General features: G+C 37.0%; 1 protein-coding gene across 1 annotated transcript in view; it reads right to left on the bottom strand.

Annotated features, from left to right (window-relative positions):
• The window catches only part of CORIN (corin, serine peptidase), a 261,470-nt gene that overhangs the window by 178,000 nt on the left and 67,225 nt on the right, over positions 1 to 16,245 (bottom strand). The window contains 1 exon segment of the mRNA XM_082462463.1: positions 6,072 to 6,279. Within this exon segment, the coding sequence (XP_082318589.1) occupies positions 6,072 to 6,279 (208 nt within the window).

Below are 16,245 nucleotides of genomic sequence, written 5' to 3'. Positions count from 1 at the left end.
CAGCTAATGATGACCACAATAGGTTTAGCAAATATCCATCATCTCACACAGATACAAAATTAAAGAAACAGAAAAAAATATTTTTCCTTGTGATGAGAATTCTTAGGACCTACTCTCTTTAACAACTTTCATGTAATAACATACAGCAGTGCTAATTGTGTTTTTAAATCATCATGTTGACAGCTAAGTGGAAAATGGATTAGAAGATGAAAAGAATGAGAAAAATATGCAAATCTTGCATCTCTGAAAGAGGTGATGAAGTTTATACCCTCCCAGAAACTCACACACCATCTTTGACTACCATATCAATAATAGTACTATTTATATTTAATAATAATTTACTTATTATTTATAACAATACTACTTATGGAGAAGTTACTGTGTGCTAGAGAGTGCAGAGCATATATGGGCACTGTATAAATCATTCTGTTTAATACACACAAACAAACCCTATGAAGTGGGTATTATCACTTTCATTAAACAGATGAGGAAACTGAAGGTCAGGAAGGCCAACTGAAGTGCCAAGGTCTTATAACTGGAAATTGGCAGAGCTGTGGTTTGAATCAGGTTTCATCTGCCCCCCAAACTTTCAAGTGCATTCTCTGCATTTACCAGATTAATTTCTGTAGTCTCCAGTGAACATATTTATTTGGGGAAAAGTATAGTGCTTTTAAGAAGTTCATTTGAAGAACCTCACTCAACCTCTTCCACAATCCTATAGGGATTGAGTACATGACAGAAAACTGTCCGGTAGATCCCAGGTTTGAGATATAATCTTTAATCTCTAGTCATTTAGCTAGATAAAGAATTTTTTTCAGATAATTTTTCTATTTTCTTGACTAAAATGTGGATAGCAGAACCTGACATATCTCATCTTTTTTTTTGGACAAGTTCAATTAGGTCCGGCATGAGAAATATTGACCCCAAAATAGATGCATTAGCTAAACTTTGATCAGGACGTGATGATCCAGGTATTGTGCTAAATGCTTTATATGAGTTATTTTAGTCAAAAATCAAAAAATATGGAACACATCACAAATCTGCATGTCATCCTTGCGTTGGGACCACACTAATCTTCACTGTATTGTTTCAATTTAGTATACATGCTGCCAAAGCAAGCACTAGATAAGAATTTTTTATTTCATGTCTACAGATGTTAAGAATATCTGCTAAGCACCTAGGGGCAAATCAACACTCCAGAGGAATAAAACCGATAGAAAACACATCCATTTTTAAATGTTAACGATTTGTTTCACGAGCAAAGTTTCTCTGCAAAGTATTAGAGGATGTGAGTAGGGTAATGATGATCAGTCAGATCTCCTGGGTGTCTTCCAGAAGCAAAGCCAAGGCGGGACCTCTCAGGCCAGTTAACCCTGCTTCAGCTTTGATAAATTCGTAGACCTATTATTTCAACCCAGTGGAAAGGGTGATAGTTACATATCAAAAGCATGTGGCTGCAATGTTTGCTTCCTCTTCCAAACACAGAGATTTTAAGTGTATCAAAAAATCATCCAGAAGTATCTGTTATTCTCCTGGCCTAGGAATTGTTCATCTCTCTCTACCTACACACTGATATTTTTAAGCTATTCCTTCTAACCCACATATTTTTAGGGCTACCTAAATTGTTTATCAGCCAAATCTCTATACTTTGAGATATATTTCATTGAATCAATATAGTTATGGATTATCCTGTATTATACGATATCCTTTAATTATCCTGTATTATAGTCCATGATATACACACTTGTTTTTTAATAAATGAAACAGTTAATGAAACTGTTTAATTAAACTGTTAAAGTTCACTGTTATATAATATAGTTGAGTACAGTTGAGGTCTCAAAGGGACAGGTTAAAAACCATACTACTTATACATCCCACTATATCTTTTTAAATTAAATTCTAAATGTTATTAAGTACCTATTTTCTCTAGGATGGAATATATGCAATTCTCTATTATTTGAATAGTAGAGTAGTAGAGAAAATTAGTAGAACAAATGATCCAAAATAGTGAAATATGAGAAAAAATGTTTGATATATAAAAATATAAGAATTATTTTCTACAATACATTTTACCTTTCTGAACTTATTTTGCTTATTAAATTTAGCTTGCAGGTCTCATGCACATGCTAAATGAAAGCAGGAAGCACTGGTCTGAAAGTACAATCATAAAATTAAATATAATAATGAATGTAATAAAATGTAGGACAAGTCCCTGAAGGATACCTGAAAATTGACTATAAATTATTACCCACTATAACAGAAAATGGAAAACTCTCCTATGAGAGCATTTCTCAGGATGAACTAGGTCAGGAGAAAAACAAATTTTACCTAAAAGTACCCTGAAGACTCTGAGCAGCTTAACTAGAATTTTACAACTGATTTAGCTGAGAGTAGAGATTGAATTATCAGAAAAAGGATGATCAAAATGAGTTAAGAGTCCCCTGGAGGCTGAATACACTCTCTTTCATTGTCTTATATGAAATTTATATAAGTATATATAAATTTCATGGTAAAGAGAGAACTTTCATGGTAAGGAGAAAAACTCTTTTATATAAGTATATAAATTTATATAAGTATATATACACACTCCTGAGTCTATAGAGAAATTAAAGCAAAAAGATGTAAGTGAAATTGTTTGAAATTAGGGAGAAATGGAATCCAACTCCAGCAGCCTTAAGTATTCTGCCTAATTTTCTTTTAATCCATATAGTATCCTACATTTTTTCCAGAATCCTTCAATATTTAGCATATGTTAGAAATACTCTGTGCTCTCAATGTCATTAGTACTGCCCCTCCTTTCCAATCCACTGATAGCTATTGCTGACATTTACTGAGCTCTTCATAAAAAGCCCGCACTGTCATTTAATCCTCACGTGAACTTTGTAAAGCACAATGATTATCTCCATTTTACAGATGAATGGGCTGAGACACGCGGCTCCAGAGCCTGTGTATTGAATGGCGACCCCCAAAAGACACGTCCATGTCCTAACCGCGGGAACCTATGAATGTGACCTTACTTGGAAAAGTGGTCTTTGTGGATGTAATTAAGTTAAAGACCTTGCGATGATGAGATCATCTTGGGTTATCTGGATGGGCCCTAAATCCAGTGACAACTGTCCTCACAAGAGCAGACACACACAGACAAGAAGGCCATGTGAAGACAGAGGCAGAGACTGGAGTGATGTGGCCACGAGTCAAGAGTGATTGAAACCACTGGAAGGAAACTGGCAAAGAAAGGAAGTGAGCCTCTCCCCGGGACCCCTGGCACAGTCCCCACCAGACTTTGGACTTCTAGAACTGTGAGAGAATAAATTTCTGTTTAAGCCACCCAGCTTGTAGTAATTTGTTATGGCCAGCCTAGAAAATTAAGACAATCACCACGTTATAATACCACTGTTCTAGAAACATAAAGGGCCTCTCTACTACCATGCCATAGTTTGACTCTTGGGAAAGATCTAACAGAGTTTCTCTCTTTAGCATGAAAGTACCCTCTGCAAATGATTCTTTCAGGGGAAACATTTTCCTGAATGTGGTGTCTGTTAATAGTGCTTCTATACTTACTTCTACAATTCTGAATCTATTGTTTCTTTTCTACTCAGTTTTTATTTTATGGCAATGTAGGTTTTTTCCAGTTAAAATAATAAAAACCTTCTCTAGGCCCATCCACCTCACTACAAATAACTCAATTTCGTTTCTTTTTATGGCTGAGTAATATTCCATTGTGTATATGTGCCACATCTTCTTTATCCATTCATCTGTTGATGGACACTTAGGTTGCTTCCATGTCCTGGCTATTGTAAATAGAGCTGCAATGAACATTTTGGTACATGACTCTTTTTGAATTATGGTTTTCTCAGGGTATATGCCCAGTAGTGGGATTGCTGGGTCATATGGTAGTTCTATTTTTAGTTTTTTAAGGAACCTCCATACTGTTCTCCATAGTGGCTGTATCAATTTACATTCCCACCAACAGTGCAAGAGGGTTCCCTTTTCTCCACACCCTCTCCAGCATTTATTGTTTGTAGATTTTTTGATGATGACCATTCTGACCGGTGTGAGATGATAGTGAAGTAAGTCAGAAAGAGAAAAACAAATACCGTATGTTAACACATATATATGGAATCTAAAAGAAAAAAAAAAATGGTCATGAAGAACCTAGGGGCAAGACAGGAATAAAGATGCAGACTTACTAGAGAATGGACTTGAGGATACGGGGAGGGGGAAGGGTAAGCTGGGACAAAGTGAGACAGTGGCATGGACATATATACACTACCAAACGTAAAATAGATAGCTAGTGGGAAGCAGCCGCATAGCACAAGGAGATCAGCTTGATGCTTTGTGACCACGTACAGGGGTGGGATAGGGAGGGTGGGAGGGAGGGAGACGCAAGAGGGAGGAGATATGGGGATATATGTATATGTATATCTGATTCACTTTGTTATAAAGCAGAAACTAACACACCATTGTAAAGCAATTATACTCCAATAAAGATGTTTAAAAAATAATAATAATAAAAACCTTTGTCTATTCAAAACTTTCTTTGTACATTAATTAGTACAAATAACATGGAACCTATTTGCACTTAAAAATGCAATTCATTTTCTCATTACTACTCTGAAAAGTTTCTAACATTTTAATTCAGAAAATAATTGATGTTATATATGATTATGTACTTAATAGTGCTTTGAAATTTAAAAAACTGTATACTCACTATTTCAGATATTCCATAACATACTTTTACTGATTTACTCTCACTGAAAATTATTACTTCAATATAATATAATATCAAAATTACATTATTTCGATATAATATAATATTGGAATTGTATTATCTCAAAAAGGTGGGTATGCGTTCAAAGGTACAAACTTCTAGTTATAAAATAAATAAGTCATGGAGATGTAATGTACAGCATGGTGACTATGGTTAATAATACCATATTGTATATTTGAAAGTTAAGAGAGCAGATCTCAAAAGTTCTCATCACAAGAAAAAAAATTTGTAACTCTGTGTGGTGATGGATGTTAACTAGATCTATTGTAGTGATCACTTCACAACATACACATACATTGTATCTTTAGGTTGTACACCTGAGACTAATATAATGTTACATGTCAATTATACCTCAATTAAAAACAAAAAACGAAATGAGCTTACAAGACACATACACAAGTACACCGAACTCACATGTTCTCCCCCACCCTCCCAAAAAAGAAAATTCTTTCTAATCCTATTCGATATTGTGCTGGACAGTCTCTGTTTGTCGCTCTGCATCTACCCTTCACCCTCCTCACCCTGCTCTGGGTTCCAGTGTGGACCGTAAGAATCACCCAGCATCTCACCCGTACCTGATTCAGATGAGATTTGGGACTTCTGAACTGATGATATTGGGATGAGATTTTGGATCTCATCTATTGCACTCATATCAATTGCTCACCCTTGCCCAGTTGTTGTGGGTGAGTTCAGTCGGTAGGAGGCCCTGGCAGAAGAGAGGGCAGGAGGAGAGTGAGGTCAGGGCACCTATTCCTTCTTCTCTCTCCCTGCGGGACTGAAGGGCTGGCAGTGGCTGTGCCCCTCTGTCTCGAGTCACAGCACTTGGCTTGTCGGGAGACCCCCTGCCAACAACTACAGCTTTTTCCAGGTCTGCCTGCTCTTCGTCTCTTTCAAGTCTTGAGTAGTGGAACTGCATCGCATTATCGTGAGACCCTGGTGCCTCTCATCCTTACTTGTTCTCTTAACCTTGCCCACACCGCCATAAATCGTCTCTTCAATAAACTCTTTTCCATCGCCCTTGGAGTGTGCTGCCTTCTACCGGACCCTCACCGAAACAGCTACTGACTACCCCAGCTGATGGCCTCCATCTAACAGCCTGAATAATTTCTTCCCATAAATAAAATTATCCCAGATTTCCCCAAAATGTCTACTTCAAAAGGATTACAACTGGTGTGGGATTTTTTTTTTTTCCTTTAACAACAACCAAAACAAAAGGGGGTAGCTTGGGATGATTTTGTTCTTCTCAGACACTTCTGCTACCACTGACTCTTATCACTGAATGCTTTTCGTTCCAAAATACCTGTCATCACCATCACCGATGCACTCGGGGAAGGCAAGGCTGCAGCCAAAAAGCATGATATGTTGATAGCAACCAAGGCGATGGAGGTACATGAAGAACTTGAGGAACTTCTCCATTTCCATGTTTTTGACAATAGAGAGGAGAGGTGTCAGCGTGGTGTGGTAGGGCAGCATCTGACACTGGCTGTGAGTGATGTTCATGCAGGCACCTGAGAAGGCAAGACAATTACGTTTAGGAAAAGACACATCAGAATTATATGTTTATAAACTCATTTGATATGATAGACTCATGTGTTCATACAATAAAATATATTCTGTAAGTCAGAATGATTACAGATATACAGTAAGGCACATACATACATAGCAGCATTATTTATAATTGCCAAGATATGGAAGCAACCTAAGTGTCCATCAACAGATGAATGAATAAAGATGTGGTGTATATATATATACACCACATCTGTATTGTATAATACGGGGAATATAACCAGTATTTTATAGTAACTATAAATGGAGTGTAACCTTTAAAAATTGTATAAAAATAAATTTTTTAAAAAGAAAGCAAAAAAAAAGTGCGTGTGTGTGTGTGTGGTCATGAAATCAAGCTTCCAATACTCAGAAAGGGATAGCATCTGTGTACTGGGAAAATGTGTGGAAAAATACACTCTCACACCTAGCCAATGGGCAATCACTATTCTGGATCACAGCTGGGCAGGGCAATATGTATCAAAAAAAATATTTTAAACATGCATATCCTTTGATACTGTAATATTTCTAAAAATTTATAAGGAATTAATCATGGTTGTGCACATGGATTTATCTACAGGGATCTTCATCTCTACACAGTTTATACTTTTTAAAAGATAGCAATCACCTAAGCATTCAACAAAGGAAACTGGTTTAAAATATTATGGAACAAACACAGAATGCTCAGCTACATGAAAGATGCTTTAGAAGACTATTGATCACATAGAATGATGCTTATAATAAATAAAAATTGCAAATCACAAAACAATTTGTATACCATGATCCTGTTTTTAAAAATACATGATTATTCAAGGATTTCCAATCCTGCCCATGTTTAGGGTCAGCTCAGAGACTCTGACCTCATTTTCTTCCAAGCTGGCTCTCCTGAGAATTACCACCTCCATGGCCTTTCCTTCTCCTTCATGCCATACATTTGCATGGTTGGACAAACACTTAAGGGCACGACATTTTTTTGGACCTCATCAAACTCATAATACAAAATGGGAAATAAAAGAATCAGAGAAGAAAAATCCAAATTAAAATCTGTATATAGAACACAGATAGACATAAACATGAATTCAGCTTTGCATGAGGGCCGAGGTGGGGAGTTTTGGGCAAGTTTCACAAGTATGACACTCAAATCTTTTAGGAGGGAAGTTAAAACGTATTTCAGTTTGGGGAGCATTAGAGGCTGGAAGAAGGTATAGAGAGTGGACTTCAAAATGACACAATTATATGTATTGTGCTATAAGCAGAAAAGCTTGCTTAGAGGAGCTAAGAGTAAATTTATCTCCATCAAAAATATGAAATCATTCATGAAGAATTCAGTATCAAGAAAACATTTATTACAAATCAAGCTTGTGCCGGGCACCACAACAGGTATTCAGATCTCCTAGTTCAGAATTATCTCATTTTCACAACCCAGTAAAGTGATATCATATCTATATTACACATGAGGAAATTCAATATCAGAAACCCTAAGACATCTGCCCAGGAGTGCACAGCTATTATGTGGAAATCCCAGATCTTCAAACCTATGTTTTCTGAGAAATTTCCATTTGGAGCCACCTTAAGCTAATGCAAAGGGGGTTATGATGTTAGAAACAGTTCTTAAAGAAGATAATTCCTAATGGCCCATGAAAGGAAGAGGCTAAAAAGCATATAGTGATATATCACATAGTCTGTATTTAAATTCATAGAAAATATACCATGTATTCTGATCACATTACCATTCATTTTACATTGCATTATTTTCTTTAGGGGTCATCAGCTTTGGGGTTTATACACTTGATTATAAACCATATTTGGTGAGATGACCAAAAGGCTCATTTACCCCACCGAGGCAAAGAAAACACTGAACACTGAGACAGCATTTGAAAAATACATGATAATGAGGAAAATCATATTTTGGTTGGCTATACTATGTTCATGGCCGTGTGAGCTGCACAAAAGAGATTTCCTAAGAGCAAATTCCCTTGGGAAAAGAGAAAATGATAAAATAATAGTCTGAAACCTTAAAATATGTCTCAAAATAATTGGTATGGACAAAAATAATAATGTCTTATATTTATATAATGGTTTTCTAAAGTTTTCCAAAGCACTCTTATCAGGATTATAATCTCTCATTATAAATTAAGAAACTAAGGCTCTCATAGGTATGTAGGTAGATAGAAAGATGATGGATGGATGGATGGACGGGATGGGTAGACAAATAGGTAGCCAGGGAGACAGACAAAAAGTGATTTGCAGGGACTTCCCTGGTGGTGCAGTGGTTAAGAATCCACCTGCCAATGCAGGAGACACGGGTTCAATCCCTGGTCCAGGAAGATCCCACATGCCGCAGAGCAACTATGCCCGTGCACCACAACTACTGAGCCTGTGCTCTAGGGCCCGAGAGCCACAACTATTGAGCCCACGCACTGCAACTACTGAAGCCCGTGTGCCTAGAGCCCGTGCTCTGCAACAAGAGAAGCCACCACAATAAGCCCGTGCACCACAGTGAAGAGTAGTCCCCGCTCACAGCCACTAGAGAAAGCCTGTGCAGCCAAAGATAAATAAATAAATTAATTTTTTAAAAAAGTGATTTGCAGACGGACACCCAGTCAGTAATAGAAGCGGGACTGCTACATGTGTCCTCCACCTCTTAGGACAACATTCTTCCCACTATACCGCAGCTGTCAATAGCAGAGCAAATGCCAAAGGAATTCAAAAGAGCAAGAATTCAATGTAGAGTGAACAATCTGGGAGGATTTAATGAAGAGGAAGAACTTGATTTGCTGGTTGAAAGATATCTAAGGTCTGGACTGGCAGAAGGGTTAAAAACTGAGAGAGAAGCGTTGACATATATACACTACCAAACGTAAAATAGATAGCTAGTGGGAAGCAGCCACATAGCACAGGGAGATCAGGTCAGTGCTTTGTGTCCACCTAGAGGGGTGGGATAGGGAGGGTGGGAGGGAGACGCAAGAGGGAGGGGATATAGGGACATATGTATACATATAGCTGATTCACTTTGTTATACAGCAGAAACTAACAAAACATTGTAAAGCAATTGTACTCCAATAAAGATGTTAAAAAACAAAACAAAACAGGGTACTTAACGAGTGATAGAGAAAAATTACTACAAAGACAGAATCATAATTGCATGTAACACAGAATGACCAAAAAACTTGAATCTGGGCAGAAAGGTTCAATAAACTTAGCTGAGAATTTGCTAATAGCCAACAAATATAAAAGGGAATTACTCTTTAAGACTCTTGATTTCAGGCCTTTTATATTCAAGTAACTGTGTAAATTTCCTATCATTCCTACTGTCTCAACCTGTATGTCAAATATTCTTTTTTCCCAGAATGTTCCATTGTCTATGAACCATGTAACTCTAGTTTTGTATTTGTGCACATTCTCACTAGGGGCAAATGAGTTTTCATAAGTCAGCTACATGCTGGGCACCAGGCAGAGTCATTTCTCTGAGGGGAAAGGGAAGGGCACTTTTGGAAATGGACTCATTTATTGTTGCTGCTCCCTCTAACTTGTTTTTCATAGGGTAAAGAAAAGGGTGGAATGTTTGTTTTTCTTCCCTGAGAATTTACTACTGAGTCTAATAGAAATTAGAAGTCAGGGTTGCTGTATAAGAATGTATAAAAAATACAATAGATGTAATTAACCATAGCGTTCCTATAGACATCATAATGTGTCTTTTAAATAATAGTTACTTTAAATTGGGGAACTTGGGGAGGAGAAGTTAGAAACAGATCTGAAGAGCAAAATTGCTTCCAGATTCAATGGATTTCTGGTGAAGCAGAAATATTTATTCTAATTAGCTCCTAAATTCTAAAACAGCACTACTAATAAGGCACGATTTAATAATAAATTTTCAGAGTATGCACTGATTACAAGATAGGTCCCAATTTGAGAAAAAAAATTAAATATGAAAAATAAAATGCTGCTTGCATTTGAGAAGATAAGTTATTGATTTTTTGTTTTGTTTTCTTAATCTGACTCAATAGTTTCTGGATCAAACTGGGGCTTTCTCGACTCATATCACATTGCTAGTGCTTCTAGATGCAGTAATTAGGAAGGAAAGATGGGTCTGTTTTAAGAGTTTTCCTTATGTTCATTTGGAAATTATGATAAATTCTGTGTTGTCTACTTCTGGAATTAGGTAATGTGGAGTTAGAAATTAGTTTCTTATATGAATTTTTTTTAATGTAAAATTAACTTAAGAAACTTCTGAGTTACACAGAATTTATTTCAACAATGGGTTCTTTTTAAAATCCGTTAAAATCAAATAAAAATCATTTTTAAATAAAAGCAAAATAGTATCTAAACCATAATGATTATAACAGATATAGTGTTATTAGAAGGAAAAATCTTAAATTAAAAATAATGAAATATCAACTTTCTAAAGTACTTTGCTATCTTTTGTCTAATAACCTAACAGGAAAACTTGGTAACCTTTCTGACTTCCTATGTATGATTTCACACTTAATTGAAGGACTACTGGTAAAGATTCCATTGTAACAGGAGGCAATATTTTATTTTATTTTATTTTTATTTTTTTTTAGGTTCTTTTTTTTTTTAATGCTTTCCTTTTTTTTAATTTTTATTTATTTATTTATTTATTTATTTATTTTTAATTTATGGCTATGTTGGGTCTTCGTTTCTGTGCGAGGGCTTTCTCTAGTTGTGGCAAGTGGGGGCCACTCTTCATCGCTGTGCGCGGGCCTCTCACTATCGCGGCCTCTCTTGTTGCGGAGCACAGGCTCCAGACACGCAGGCTCAGTAATTGTGGCTCACAGGCCCAGCTGCTCTGCGGCCTGTGGGATCTTCCCAGACCAGGGCTCGAACCCGTGTCCCCTGCATTAGCAGGCAGATTCTCAACCACAGCGCCACCAGGGAAGCCCGGAGGCAATATTTTAACAGAGCATGGTTGGTTTGCCCTAACTTAGCTAAACTGACTTATTTTAACTCATGAATTTGCTTCACAGGATTTCCTTATGGAGGCTTCTACATTTGTCTTACTTCCAGATCCTGAGAATTCGATGGGGTTGTAAAGGAGAGTTCTCTGTACACAGCCCTTTTCAGTGGTTTGGGAAGAAAGTCATGGCAGCGTTGGCCCTCTTCACACGTTTTCCTTTTCATTTCTGCCATCCAGTCTGTCAAATTTTGTTGCTGTTTTCCCAGATGATATCTCTTATTCCCACCTCTACAGTTTAAATCCTAGCCCTTTATGGTTATATCTCCCATTTTTATCTGAATATTTTTGTCCTCAATATTTACTGAAAAACTGTAACACTCCTGGCATTGTTCTTGGCCCTTTCACATACATTGGCTCATTTGCCCTCCTCACAAGTTACTCTGTTTCACAGCTGAGGAAACAAGGTTAAGTAATTTCCCACAAGATTCACACAGCTAAACCTAAATATCCATCAACAGAGGTATGGATAAAGAAGATGTAGTATATATATACAATGGGAAATAACTCAGCCATAAAAAAAGAATGAAATAATGCCATTTGCAGCAACATGGATGGACCTAGAGATTATCATGCTACGTGAAGTAAGCCAGACAGAGGAAAATAAATACATGATACCACTTACATGTGGAATCTAAAAAAAAATTGATACAAATGAACTTATTTACAAAACAGAAATAGACTCACAGACACAGAAAGAAAAGACTTATGGTTACCAAAGGGGAAAAGGTGGGGAGGGACAAATTAGGAATTTGGGATTAACATATATACACTATTATACATAAAATAGATAAACAATAAGGACCTACTGTATGGCACAGGGAACTATATTCAATATCTTGTAATAATCTGTAATGGAAAAGAATCTGAAAATATATATATATAAAATACACACACACATATATAACTGAATCACTTTGTTGTACATCTGAAACTAACACAACATTGTAAATCAACTATACTTCAATAAAAAAATTTTTTAAGTTAAAAAAGTTAAAGATTCACACAGCTAATAATGTCAAAGCTGAAATTCAACTCAAGTCATCCTAACCCAAATGCAAGTCTCTTTCCATCAACAGCTGTGCCCATAATCCAAACATTATAGTTGAAGACATCGTCTCCCGAATTTTTCCTTTTCTTGTTAAAGTTATTGTGACACAGTACTGCTCATTTTATTTTTACTTATTTATTTTAAAATTTATTTATTTATTTTGGCTGCGTTGGGTCTTCACTGCTGTGCGTGGGGCTTTCTCTAGTTGCGGCAAGCGGGGGCTACTCTTCATTGTGGTGCGCGGGCTTCTCATTGCAGTGGTTTCTCTTGTTGAGGAGCACGGGCTCTAGGCACGCGGGTTTCAGTAGTTGTGGCACACGGGCTCAGTAGTTGTCGTTCGCGGGCTCTAGAGCGCAGGCTCAGTAGTTGTGGCACACGGGCTCAGTAGTTGCGGTTCGTGGGCTCTAGAGCGCAGGCTCAGTAGTTGTGGCTCGTGGGCTTAGTTGCTCCACGGCATGTGGGATCTTCCTGGATCAGGGCTCGAGCTCGTGTCTCCTGCATTGGCAGGCTGATTCTTTACCACTGTGCCACCAGGGAAGCCCCTCCCCTGAATTTCTACCACCCTCAGTGGGGCCCCATGAGATCCATGGAGGCAGGTGGGGTCTTTTTTACTACTCATTCAACAAATACTTATTGAGCTCCTACTCTGTGTCAGGCACTGCTCTAGGTGCAGAGCAAACGACATGACGCAAAACAAAGTCCCTGCCCTTATGGAGCTTATGGTCTAGTCAGGGGAGACGAAAAACAAACACAAATAAATATTGTCTGGCATTGATATACACAGTCATAGTCCTAATGCTCAGCAAGAAACAAAGAAGCAGATGTGCCTCTTTAAGGAGAGACTAATATCACAATAAATCTATTCTTACTAGGACAGGACAAAGGACTATTAGTTTTGAAAGTGAACTCCTTCCTTAAGAAATGTACCAGAATTAAATATTCAAGCAGCACAAATACGTATTATAAAATTCAGATGCCAGTCTTTTGATTTCCAATAATTCATATTCATGCTCAAGCATTTTGCTTGTTGCACCCTGTCTTCATTGTTCCTATTATGATATTTAAGTTGTCATCATTTCATATTTACTACAGATTCACAGCCATCAAATAAGAGCATCAAAGGGAAGCACATGTCTTCCCTCCACTAGATTAATCATAGCAGCTCAGTTGCCCTGCGGGGGTAAGAAGCCACAGCAAAGACCTGCTTCAGAGAACCAGCCTTCTCAGGGGACAGCAAAAGTTCCCATAAACATCCCATTCAAAGTGCTCCTGGGCCTCATTATAACATTATCCTAATTTGTTTTCATTATAACAATAGGACTACCTGTTACGATCTTGTTTATTTATGTGTTTATTCTCAGTATCCTTCCACATCCAAGTAGAGTCTTTGTCTTGTGACTAGAAACCACTGGATACCAAAGAGTATACACCCAATAGTTATTCACTGAATGAATAAGATTAAATGGAACAATGTCTTCACTACAAGATTTCTTACTGAACAAGATGGAAGTAGACATGAAAAAAGCCAGTATATATGAGACCCTAGGGCACTAATGTTGATGGTTAATATTGCTACAAATGTTTTTAACAATCTGTTCCCTAGAACTTACCACTGGCATAGGGAACCATCCCATCCTGTTCCCTCCACCAGATATGATTCCTATCTTGGACTCCACTCTGGACTATAGTGCAGTAGTTGAAAGTAAAAGAGCAGGAATTACCCTTCGATCCTGTAAAAGGCAAATGTCCCATTATCCTTAGGCATACTCAATTCTTCTAGCATGAGACCTCACCATAGTAGAGAAAAAAAGGAAGCTGTGCTTACAAGCTGTAAAGGCTGGAGAAAGATGAATAGATGAGCACCTTTATGCCAGAGCTGCAAAGAGCTCTGAGGAAAGTGTGGGTAAAACCGATGGCTATAGTTGCCAAGACTAGACTCAAACACTGTAAACTATCAGAGTTAAGTAAGAGCCAGCTACTTCAAGACTGAGATACAGAAGCCAAAATCTACCTTGAGCCTCGGTCCCACCCACAAGGCTGTGTGACCTTGGGGAAATTACTTAACGTCTTAAAACCTCCTAATCTGTAAAGTAGAAATAATGATGTGAATAAGAGGTTGTGAGGATCAAATTTGTCAACAGAGATAAAGAGCTTACGACAAAGCCCTCATACTGCTGATGTTCAACTGATATTTCAACAGCATTGATGTCTCCAGCAAGAAAAAATATACGATTCAGAGAGAGGATAGGATGAGATAAGCTTACTTTGCAGTAAAAGCCTAAATAAACCATTAGTATCTATTCAAGTTCTCTCTTAATAAAAAAATACATCTTAAATTTCATTTCCACTTATTGTTTTATAGTAAAATAAAACAATTTAAAGCTCAGGAAATAGATGAAAAAAAATCCTTGAGTACTTTCTAGGCTGAATGTTTGCTAAGTATTTTATATACAGCATTTTATCTAACCCTCCCACAAGCCTATGAAAAAGCTGTTTTTATTCACATTTTACAGATACTGAGACAGATTCAATGAGGGTGAGAAAGTATTCAAGGTTACATAGATGTTAAGTTGTAGAGTTGAAATTAAAATCAAGTCATGCTGATCCCATAATCTGTTCCTGTCTACTGTATCATTCTGTCAAGATACCATTAATTTTAAACATCGTAAACTTACTAAATTCATTGTAAAATATTTAGATGAATCTCTTTGGATTCAAGCAATAGAGCTGCTTCTCCATGATTAGTAAGCACTAAACCTTCTCAAAGAAAACACTGAATCTGCTGTTAAAAAACAGGTTACCCGTCCTCACTGAGGGACGAATTGGATTGGGAATGCTTAGTGTCTATTCCTGGCTGTATCACGAAGTCCACCCAGGTCAGGACTACATCAGCAGAGTGGAATAATGAAGGTCATTCTCTAGTCTAGATAACTCACGCGAAAAGTAACATTTTGCGAGAAGGATTTCTGAGACAAACCAATTTAAAAGGATATGGTGTACCTTGGAAGATCCGCAAGGGGGTTACAGTAGGATAAGAAGGAACAGAAAGTTACAGACAGGGCCTCTCTATGAAGATCCTGGCTTTTTAACTAACTCTAATCATCTGTGAATCCGAACATATTAACTATTTGGTTTCTCATAAGAGAAAATCAATGAGACAAAAGTAAGACACACTTTCTTAATGAGTTATCTGTGACATTTGTAAAAAGTCTTTATAGACATAATCAAGGCATAGGTAAGCCAATGTCTTGCTAATTTACACTCACACAAAAAAGTGAGTACCAAGGATAACGCTGTGTAAATTATCAGACTCAAGTAAGAACTAGCTACTCTTGCCAGGAGAAGCATGAGGTTTAGGGTTTAATGTTCTCTACATAATTACATATATTCCAGACCTAACATTTTTAATGCAACCTCGAGCCTCTTGGTGAAGTCTTTTGCTAATCCTCAAGCTTTCACAGTCGATATATATATATGTATGTCATTCTCTCCTGTCATTCATACACACATCCATACTACCTGATTCTAAGATGTTTAAATGGTAGCTAAATGCTCATAACTTGATGGAACTCATTCATTCAACAAATTCAATGCTTTGACACAGTAAGAGGCCTATATTTTATTGTAAATTGATTATTCACATTCCATAGAACTAAGTAACATGTAACATTTCAGCTGTCACATCTCCATCTGCCAGTCATTTTTCATTAATTTTAAAAGAACTAGATTGTGTCCCCATATAATTATCTATCTTAGGATTATGAATGATTGAATAATAAAAATAATTCAAATTTATGTGGTGCTTTCAAGTTTGTAAAACACCTTTCCCATACTCAGTATGATGGTTCCACAGTCTGATTCAAATTCTCCTTTATTTGTCTACATTTATGTGGCCTTTGACAA

Source organism: Balaenoptera physalus, assembly GCF_965194825.1.
Source record: "Balaenoptera physalus genome assembly, chromosome: 5".
Taxonomy (NCBI): Eukaryota; Metazoa; Chordata; class Mammalia; order Artiodactyla; family Balaenopteridae; genus Balaenoptera; species Balaenoptera physalus.
The sequence above is the reverse complement of the archived record's forward strand: the minus strand, read 5'-3'. Positions and strand labels throughout refer to the sequence as shown.